Here is a 10,987-nt window from a genome sequence, read left to right as displayed (position 1 = left end):
TAGAGTAATTAATAATTTTCGAACTTCGTTGAGAATTTGAGGCAAGTAGAATTTTTATACAAATAAAATAACAAATTATAATCAATAATATTTTTTAATGAATAGTACCATGTAAAGTGTACAACGTAGGCAAAATGTGTTTACATAATTTTCCTTCATGTCTGTCAACATCTAGGTATGCAATTATGAACCAAAATTGAAAAATGAAAGGGAAAAAAGAACCGTAAGTACAGTTGATTTATACAGAAGATAGAATAAGTTGGCAATGTAATGGAGGGAGAACAAATTATGGAACCAAACGAGTCACCTAAGTCACTAAAAAATAAGGAATCATAACTCTACATTTTTGTTCATGTTCATTTTCTCCAAGTACTTTATTAATAATCGAAACTCCAAAAAATTTATCCAGGCACAGACAGCTTCTCAGCCTTTGAATCGTACAAACGAACATACGAACCACAACGTTTTCATTTTCGGATTCTTAACTCATCTAAAGACCAAGTACACAAAAAATTGGCCGAAATGCGGCCATGAGCAAATTGACCTTCTTTTAATGCCATAACTTCATACTTTATACAGAATTTCAAGTAGGAAGAGGCAGAGGTTCACCACACATTGTTTCTCTATACGGTTCGAAATACTGCAATGTTGTGTGCAAAGACAATAAGCTTTCAAAATCGCTCTCCGGTGCCTTATGCAGCCAACCATAGCTCCATGTACACGGCTCCATTAGGTTTCTTTTGGATTTCACAGAAGCAGATGAACGTGACAGAATTTGAGATAATGAACGCAACTGAGATAACCTTCCATTTGAGCGGCTTAGTGCTTGGTCTTTCCCATATTTTTGCCCTGTGGCTCTCAAGCGCCCTCTTGAGCTTAACGCTGGTGGAAAACTGACTGAGTCAACCGTTTCCAGGAGGTTAGGAGGGCACTCAACACATGAAGAAGGAATTGTTTTTAATGTTGATCTACCCTTTTTCCAGGATAAGAACGATTGTTGTAGCATCGATGGGATCTGCAAAGCCACCAGAAATACTTAGTTTTCTCCCAACACAGAACTAAATACGAAAATCAACTAAAACATTAAAATCCCTCTAATTAAAAACAATCTATTTATTAACTCAATAGAACTGAATAGAGTGATTATCAAATTAAAAATGCCATTGTTACTCAAAAGATTTGAAATTCCAATAAAGAGTTCATGAACTTAAACTTGCAAGAATAATACTTAATTGGATTAACCCAATGCATCATAAAGAAAATGATCTAAAAATTAACTATCCATCTTTTTTCTAGAGTCTTGAGTAGTTATAGACAACTATAATATAGAAAGTAATCCATGAGAAATTAGAACTCACCCCTGAAACAAGGCTACTGGAAGCAAATGACAATGAAGATGATGAAAATGGAGATTTGCCTGGTTTGTTTCCTTTCTGGTCATTTTGTGTTGGGTCCTGATCAGCAGTAACAGACCCAAAACTTGAAGGTGCAACATCATCATCATCTTCCTCTTCTTCTTCTTCTTCCTCCTCATCATCCTCCTCTTCCTTCTTTTCTTCCTCTTCTACTACAGATGTCTCAAATTGGTTGGGCAACGCAGAAGTATCTTCTTCCTCCTGCAAACCCATTTCCACCTTCTTTTCCTCTTCTTTCTCGCTTCTCTTCAACTCCTCATCCATGTCCTCAAGGGCCTCTTCCAGACACAATTCAGCCTCTACCAGTTCAAGTTCTTTTTCAATCAGCTGCATCTTCATCTCACTAGCCTTCTTCTTCTCTTCAGTCCATTTCTCCAGTTTATCAAACAATGGCTTGCATGCATTTTCCACCGCCAGCACAAGACGCGTCCATATGTTTTCTTTCTTCACAGCCACCTCTCTTCCAAAAAACTCATCATAGCCCAAGGGTAGGAATTGGGCCTTCTCCGGGTCAACATCTTCCCCATCTTTCAGTGTTGGCTGCCAAAATAATCGAATACCATATTTCTCATCCTCAATATAATTGATTATCCTTCCAGTTGGAGTGTGTAGTATGACAGGATCTTCAGTATATATAAGCTTTGATGGATCTTCAGGATCAGGCTCAGGTTCTTTATTGATGAGAACAAATTCTGGATCCTCCTCTGATCAAACAAATCTAACATTAATCAAGATAAATCATGCAATTTCCATTTAAAAAGGGGAAAGAAGAAAGAAATAAATATTGCTGATACATTAGACAAAAGCAGCAGCTAAGCCATCACAGAAGAACCAGGAAAGTGGACCAAACGAGATAAGTACCAAAAGATGGAACAAAGAGAATGGTAGGTTCACAACCAATATGGGTTTTATGAGATTAAAAAATAAAAAATAAAAAAAGCACCAAATATCTTTCTTCATCTTAGCTTTGTCAAGAAACCACCATCCACATGGTAGCCTCACACACTCTAGAAGTTGGATATCTAGGGTTCAGCCTACGAGAGAAGTTACAATATCTTCTCTTCAATTCTCCCTCTCTTGGAGAGAAAAGACAAAAGAAACGAGGTACTCTGAAGTAGGGCAAAAAAAAAAAAAGTGTCTAGAATCTTCTCTCCTACCTTACCATAGGTTCACCACACATTGTTTCTCTATACGGTTCGAAATACTGCAATGTTGTGTGCAAAGACAATAAGCTTTCAAAATCGCTCTCCGGTGCCTTATGCAGCCAACCATAGCTCCATGTACACGGCTCCATTAGGCTTCTTTTGGATTTCACAGAAGCAGATGAACGTGACAGAATTTGAGATAATGAACGCAACTGAGATAACCTTCCATTTGAGCGGCTTAGTGCTTGGTCTTTCCCATATTTTTGCCCTGTGGCTCTCAAGCGCCCTCTTGAGCTTAACGCTGGTGGAAAACTGACTGAGTCAACCGTTTCCAGGAGGTTAGGAGGGCACTCAACACATGAAGAAGGAATTGTTTTTAATGTTGATCTACCCTTTTTCCAGGATAAGAACGATTGTTGTAGCATCGATGGGATCTGCAAAGCCACCAGAAATACTTAGTTTTCTCCCAACACAGAACTAAATACGAAAATCAACTAAAACATTAAAATCCCTCTAATTAAAAACAATCTATTTATTAACTCAATAGAACTGAATAGAGTGATTATCAAATTAAAAATGCCATTGTTACTCAAAAGATTTGAAATTCCAATAAAGAGTTCATGAACTTAAACTTGCAAGAATAATACTTAATTGGATTAACCCAATGCATCATAAAGAAAATGATCTAAAAATTAACTATCCATCTTTTTTCTAGAGTCTTGAGTAGTTATAGACAACTATAATATAGAAAGTAATCCATGAGAAATTAGAACTCACCCCTGAAACAAGGCTACTGGAAGCAAATGACAATGAAGATGATGAAAATGGAGATTTGCCTGGTTTGTTTCCTTTCTGGTCATTTTGTGTTGGGTCCTGATCAGCAGTAACAGACCCAAAACTTGAAGGTGCAACATCATCATCATCTTCCTCTTCTTCTTCTTCTTCCTCCTCATCATCCTCCTCTTCCTTCTTTTCTTCCTCTTCTACTACAGATGTCTCAAATTGGTTGGGCAACGCAGAAGTATCTTCTTCCTCCTGCAAACCCATTTCCACCTTCTTTTCCTCTTCTTTCTCGCTTCTCTTCAACTCCTCATCCATGTCCTCAAGGGCCTCTTCCAGACACAATTCAGCCTCTACCAGTTCAAGTTCTTTTTCAATCAGCTGCATCTTCATCTCACTAGCCTTCTTCTTCTCTTCAGTCCATTTCTCCAGTTTATCAAACAATGGCTTGCATGCATTTTCCACCGCCAGCACAAGACGCGTCCATATGTTTTCTTTCTTCACAGCCACCTCTCTTCCAAAAAACTCATCATAGCCCAAGGGTAGGAATTGGGCCTTCTCCGGGTCAACATCTTCCCCATCTTTCAGTGTTGGCTGCCAAAATAATCGAATACCATATTTCTCATCCTCAATATAATTGATTATCCTTCCAGTTGGAGTGTGTAGTATGACAGGATCTTCAGTATATATAAGCTTTGATGGATCTTCAGGATCAGGCTCAGGTTCTTTATTGATGAGAACAAATTCTGGATCCTCCTCTGATCAAACAAATCTAACATTAATCAAGATAAATCATGCAATTTCCATTTAAAAAGGGGAAAGAAGAAAGAAATAAATATTGCTGATACATTAGACAAAAGCAGCAGCTAAGCCATCACAGAAGAACCAGGAAAGTGGACCAAACGAGATAAGTACCAAAAGATGGAACAAAGAGAATGGTAGGTTCACAACCAATATGGGTTTTATGAGATTAAAAAATAAAAAATAAAAAAAGCACCAAATATCTTTCTTCATCTTAGCTTTGTCAAGAAACCACCATCCACATGGTAGCCTCACACACTCTAGAAGTTGGATATCTAGGGTTCAGCCTACGAGAGAAGTTACAATATCTTCTCTTCAATTCTCCCTCTCTTGGAGAGAAAAGACAAAAGAAACGAGGTACTCTGAAGTAGGGCAAAAAAAAAAAAAGTGTCTAGAATCTTCTCTCCTACCTTACCAGACATTGCCAGTTTTTTACCTTTACCATACCATAGAGAACTTTTTTTATTTTTTGTATTTTGTTAAATTATAGATTGTCCCAAAAACTTAAGTTATTAGAATATGGTAAATTTAATAATTTAACCACACAATTCTAACACTTCCCCTCGCGTTTGGGCCCAAACTCCTCTTAATAGGTAAAGCTCAATACATGAGATTTTAAATGTGAGGTAAAGTGGAGGAGACAAGGTTCAAACTTAGAACCTCTTGCTCTAATACCATATTAAATTATTGATTATACCAAAAGCTTAAGCTAATGATATGGTAAATTTAATCATTTAACTACGCAATTCTAACATATTCTAATTTTCCATCTAGTCAAGATGAGGATCAAGCATCCTTCCAATCATTTTATGGTAAGTGGTCTATAGCCTATAGGTGCAGAATTCCTTTAAAGAAAGCATATTATAAGGTGGTGCTAGTGACTTGAAAGGTTTCTTTTTTTTTTTTTTCACTTAAACAACTATGGGAAAAGTTTCAGTTGTCAAATAATCTCCAAAATAGAACATTGGGATTATTTATTGGATTTGTATGTGCAAGAAAGAATAGAGGGAGGGAGTTGATTGACCACCTCTTACTTAATGTTTAATGACAAGAGATGTTTGGTTATTTGTGTTTTCATTACTTGGTGTATCCTGACTTATGCCAAATACTGATTCAGTTGCTTGATTGTTAGCAAGGAAGATTTCACTGCCACTGGAGTTCAAAAATCTGGAAGGTTGTTTCTTTGTGTGTATTGCGAAAATTTTGAAGGTGCCAAACTTCTTCAGCACATTATTAACTTTTTTTTTTTTTTTTGAGATTTTTTGTATTACTAGATGATTGCCTAACGCAGCATCCCTTTTTTCTTTGGGGAGGGGGGGGCTTCCAAAGGTGTATCTGCATATTTTTCTTGTGCTTTACATTTTCTGACTCAAATAGAAATCGTATAATATTCTTACATGTTATAATTGAGAGTTTACCCTTGACAGTGAAATATCAATAGCCTGTTCTTGGGACACTTAACGTACTTTCATTGATGCTCCAAATTCAGGAGTCCAAGAGTTACTCATATATCATGTTTACACATGCATAATATTTTCTTTATGTTCAGGGGAACCACATCACAATTTTATTCTAATAAATATATATGTGTTATGGTCTAAGTGTTGGGAAAACAAAACAAAACCAGAAACATAGATGAGAATTAGACCCATCATATCTCTATCTAAAGAAAATTTTGATACCTTTGGACCACCAGTATTCAAGCTCAGAAGGCATGGGTAGTCTTAGTGGCGCTTTATAGAAGGAGTTTAACCACATTTCCCTTTCCTGATCCACCTCTTGTACATACGTTTTCCAAAAATCAGGGACCTGCCACCAATATATATTCATTTATCATTTCCTTTCATGATCAAAAAATTAGTTATATAAAGAATTTGACTTACCTCATAGAACTGGTTAATGAAGCCTGGTGCCATCCACACATCTTCTTCCTCATAGAAATAGGGATGTTGAGGATCACTGTATGGACCTCTCTGTTCCCTAACCACTGTGCAGGCAGCAGAACAAAATGTAAGTCACAAACAAAAGAGAGATGATACAACAAGAAATTGCCAGATTAGATTCTATAAAGCAGAAAATAATAATTATAATTCTGAAACATGTGATTATATGTTTAACATAAACTTAATCCCGCATAGAGTGCAAGAGCCAGAAACAGATGGAGCCAGCCAGGCCTGTAGCAGGACTGAATTTCAACAGAATATACCACGTTCAGACCTATGATCAGTGCAATGTCCAAGTGGTCAATTAGTATGTCTCAGGAGACAATTACTTTGTCTCCAAACTTGGGATAAATGAGTCTTTATAGGATTGATTAATATCCAATCTTACATGACAAGTGAGTCTATAGGAATGCTTAACAAAAAATCTTACACATGACTTGGTCCATGACATATATGCACCCAAGTATATGACTAAGACAACACTAATCTACACACACGCACACTCACTCAAAAGTAAGACAACATTTTAGAAAATATGGAGATAATAAACCAAGTAATATTTTTCCTGTTCCAAATTTCATAATTAATTTCTTAACCATCCAATTTCAACAAACAAATTGATGGTTACAGCATTAAACATGCCAGTTTATAGACAGTAATGTACTTTTCAGTATAAAGAGTGTTAAAAAGACATACTTCCATCAGGCTTGTTAATAAACATCCGAGCCTTAGCAGCAGCTACTTCTGCTATACCCATATGCAACTGCAAAGTACATAATGTAAGAGAAATATCTTCTTTAACAGCTGGGTAGTTATTTTTTAATAATTAAAATACATCTAACAATGTCAAATTATATGATACCGCACAAATATCTTCATCACAACCAGTAGAATCCTGCAATAGCTCCCCAAAGTAGAACCTACCCTGCATGCATTCAAAACACACGTCTGCTAAATTCACTTACTACACAGAAATTTCAGTTTGTACATATTGAGGAGAATTAGAACATATAACACATGCACAAATTTTACAAAATTTAAGCACTAGGAATTGACCCTTCAGTTGATAAGATGTCTTGCATTTTTGTCACCTCTTTACTTTCAATATGTTCAACACAATTCATTTTGCATCCTCACTGGATTAAAGTTGAACCCTCCGAGTTTATAAATTTCGTAAACAAAAGTAGTGAAATTAAGTAAGCTGAACCCTACATAGATGGTACGCTCATTGACTTCATAAACACCACATCCATGCATTCTGCCATGCTTCCACTGACCAGCATAGCGATATCTACCCTTCTCCCTGCAATAGGAAGACAATCATTAATAAACCCATAACATGCCTTCAGCTAAAAAGTAACACTTGTGTGGCTTCCAAGTCAATGAAGTGCTAAATGTATAACAGGAAAACACCGAATACCATACTAATCAATGACCATATCTTTAGACAAGAGACATGTCAACCTAAGCTTCAAGCAAATTTCACACCTACACTCTGAATAATCAATTTTCTTGATCTAGACTCTATCATGCACCTAAGGTTTGGATCCTACATGTTACAAATCACCACCTTTATAAGTCATCATCAAATTGAAGTATATGCTTAAACATAAACAGAACCATTTTTGCACATCAAAGATGTCTTTAAAATTCAGAAGAACCACTTTGTTTTGTTTGATAATGAATGATCAAAGCTAAAATATGAAGGTAGAAAGTAGAAACAAACTTCCTATTGTTAAACTAACAAACCTTTTCAGCATGACTTCCAAATATCAATTAGGAGTTTAGTCTTTGAATGACAACTTCTTTGGAACTTTGCATTTCCTTTACTTCTAATGTTTCCTCCTCATCAAATGTGTCCTTTTTTTTCAAGCACTAAGCCCATTTGATGTATATATGTCAAGTTACTATGATAATTAGCTGGTCAATTCTTAACATTGAGCATAAGGAAAGGATCTCACTAATAGCACCAAATCTCACACACACACACACACACAAAGAGTCAGAAACATAAACGCGGTAGCTTTCAACTTAAGCAAAAGTCAATAGTCAAAATATCAGGATAGAAATGATTAATGAGTGAGAACATCCAAACAAAGTACATTACATTGGACAAAAACTAAAATATAGAGAAAGGATAGTATTACAAAAGTTAATATTAAAAAAGAAACAGAAAGCTCAACAGTAAAACTTACGGCTTCCTCCCAAATTGTCTAATCCACTCATCATTTTCAAAAAATGGTACTTCCCACTTCCCATCAGCAAGACTTATGCTGTCTTCAATATCCATCTCCAGCCATTCTCTGTCCTCTGGAGTCATATAATCCCTATTTATTATTTTCCCTTCAGCACGCATCTTGGCTTCAAGCCTAGAAAGATGCAAAATGAGTAACTCGATATAATTATTTTTATAGAACAATTATTCAGCTTCTAAACTGAGACATGTATGACCTTATTGATACATGTATAGGAGTCATAAACATACTTGGAACCTGGCACAGGTTCTGCATCGGGAATGTCAACTTCAACAACCCCGTGACCTTCCATGTTGTTTTGAAGCCATTCACCTTCATACCTATCAAAAGAAAATGTATCTATGAAATTTATATATCATAAAATCAGAGTCAAAAGTAAATTGTAAGCTGACAAAATAAGAGTCACACCCAATGGAGAGGGGGAAAAGGTAATATTCTTATAGAATCACAAGTTTAAACCATAGTTTTAAGTAGCCAAGAAGAACGTTGTATAGCCTAATCAGTATAAGTATTACACAGTCAGGTCTCAAGATAAAAAGCCCTTGAATGTAGCAAATTTTCAGCATATACATTAATTCGTGAGTGGTTGATAATAATTCATTAGTTCCCCCCCCCCCCCCAACCCCCCAAACCAAAAAAAAAAAAAAAAAAAAAAAAGAACAGTGATTACAGAACATGATACAGCTATGTTTTTGTGTCTTCCAACAACTGGATAAATTTGAGCAAACAGTTTCACATTCAAAAATGTTATCTTGTAATATTGTTTTTATTTGCATTGCTAAATAAAAAAGAAAAACTGTTGATATATAGTAAAACCATGCCTCCAGAAATTTGATGCAAAAATAAGTGATGCGTATGGTGCTTTGAATTTCTTCTAGTCCAGTTCTCCCATTAATAAAACATATGTACTCTCAGGTTCATTGGGAAATTTAATATGGACATGTCAAGTAGCCATGTAGAACACTCAACGTTGAACTCTTTAATGGCATAATAAATCTTATGAGAATCACATTGAGTGCTAATTAATTCTACTACATACAACATTTCTTTCATATATTATTCCTCGTTCTTCTCAAGCTTCATCACATAATTTGATAACCTTTATTTGGGTAGATTGTTGCACTGTATAGTCTACTCAAATACAGAACCAATATAGACACTTGATAAAAAGCATGTTTCAATGTTCAAACTGCTATTATGAAAAGGGTAAAACTTAAATGCAGTTTCTTAGGTACCATACCTTAGGTTTCCCAATTAAATTCAATCACATGATTGTATTTACCAAAGCAACATAAACAAAGTTATCGTTTGCCATCAACAACAAATTCAACCATGTGGTTCATTGATCAATGCAATTGAATTTAATTGGTGAACCTATCTTACAGCACTCAAGAAACTGAACCTAAGTTTTTCCCTAATGATGTAGCAATGAATATCACTAGCATAAATCTAATTAAAAAAGGAAGAAACAAACCTGACAAGCCCTTGTTCAGCAACATATACACCTTTTCCATGAGCCAAATCATCCCAAACTGTGCCTTCATACCTTCCAAAAAAAAAAAAAAAAAGAATTACCACAAACCATGAAAACCAAACAAACATCCAAAACAAACAAACAATTTATAAGACATGTAATCAAAAAACATACGAGCTGCCATCAGCAAAAATATAGCTAACCCAAGTGAGAAACTCCTCAATCCTATCCAATTCCTCAATCACAGCCTTCGGGTTAGAAATGTCATGATGATTATCAGGTATAGGTGGGTAAGGCTTCCTATAAGGAATATAAAACGGTGCATAAGGTGGGTCCCTCCCAGCCTCAATCTCATCTCTCACAATGTCCCAGTCTTCCTCATCAGCCCAAACCGGGTCCCACCCGGGCTTCGTGGACAAGAGAGGCGCATCAGCCCATAGCTCCTGCAAGTCCTCTTCTCTCCAGTTCTCTGGGTCTTTTGGGAAATCGAAGAGGTCTTCGTGGTACACGTAGTTGCTGTCCTCTTCTTCTTGCTGCTTCTTCATTCTCTTGCTGTCGAGGACCCGAGCGAACCGCTTTATGTTCATCTCCGGGGTGTTGTTTGAGTCCAGTGGCTCGTCACCGGGTCGGGTGTACGTTAGCGTTTCTTCTTCGTCGGAATCCGAGTAGTCGGAGTAGTCAGAGTCGGAGTCTGAGGAGGGGTTTTCGGCATCTGGGTCTTCCTCGTTTTGTCGTTGCTCCTCATCTTGCTCGTATTGTTGTTCTGAGTCAGTGGGGCTGGCTGAGTCTTCGTCTGCCATTGAAGAAGAAGAAGAAGAAGCAGATAAGGTTAGTGTAAGAACTACGAAGTGAGTTTGTGATAGACTGATAGTTTCGAAGCAAATGGTAGCTGCTGCTGTACAAGGATACGACCAGATGGAGATTTTGTTGTTTTTTGTTTTTTCTGTTTTTGGGGTTTGAATTGAAGTACTCTGAACCCAAAATGAAAATATAAACATAAAACAGATCTAAACAGAACTACTGTAATTTGGGTTGCAAAGGTATGCATATGGGCTGATTGGGCCTGCTAAGGCCCTTTAGCCTAAGGGCTGTAACTAAACCAATTCTTAAAAAGTTTATGCTTAGCTTAGTTCAAAAATAGAAGTTTATGCTTACCTTTATTTGTGATGCTCCA

At 36.4% G+C, this 10,987-nt stretch overlaps 1 protein-coding gene across 1 annotated transcript; it reads right to left on the bottom strand.

Annotated features, from left to right (window-relative positions):
• Positions 1 to 286: 286 nt before the first annotated feature.
• Positions 287 to 10,780, bottom strand: LOC112002970 (protein TIC 100). Its single transcript, XM_024035139.2, has 11 exons — positions 9,988 to 10,780; positions 9,814 to 9,885; positions 8,570 to 8,659; positions 8,280 to 8,453; positions 7,297 to 7,387; positions 6,947 to 7,009; positions 6,781 to 6,847; positions 6,025 to 6,128; positions 5,824 to 5,950; positions 3,338 to 4,098; positions 287 to 1,015 (listed from the first exon to the last, which is right to left on the bottom strand). The coding sequence occupies exons 1-11, from the start codon at positions 10,611 to 10,613 to the stop codon at positions 584 to 586; spliced, it is 2,607 nt and encodes an 868-aa protein (XP_023890907.1). The 5' UTR covers positions 10,614 to 10,780; the 3' UTR covers positions 287 to 583.
• Positions 10,781 to 10,987: the final 207 nt, after the last annotated feature.

The sequence above is a fragment of the Quercus suber genome, unplaced genomic scaffold, assembly GCF_002906115.3.
Source record: "Quercus suber isolate HL8 unplaced genomic scaffold, Cork oak 2.0 scaffold_65, whole genome shotgun sequence".
NCBI classification, from domain to species: Eukaryota; Viridiplantae; Streptophyta; class Magnoliopsida; order Fagales; family Fagaceae; genus Quercus; species Quercus suber.
The sequence above is the reverse complement of the archived record's forward strand: the minus strand, read 5'-3'. Positions and strand labels throughout refer to the sequence as shown.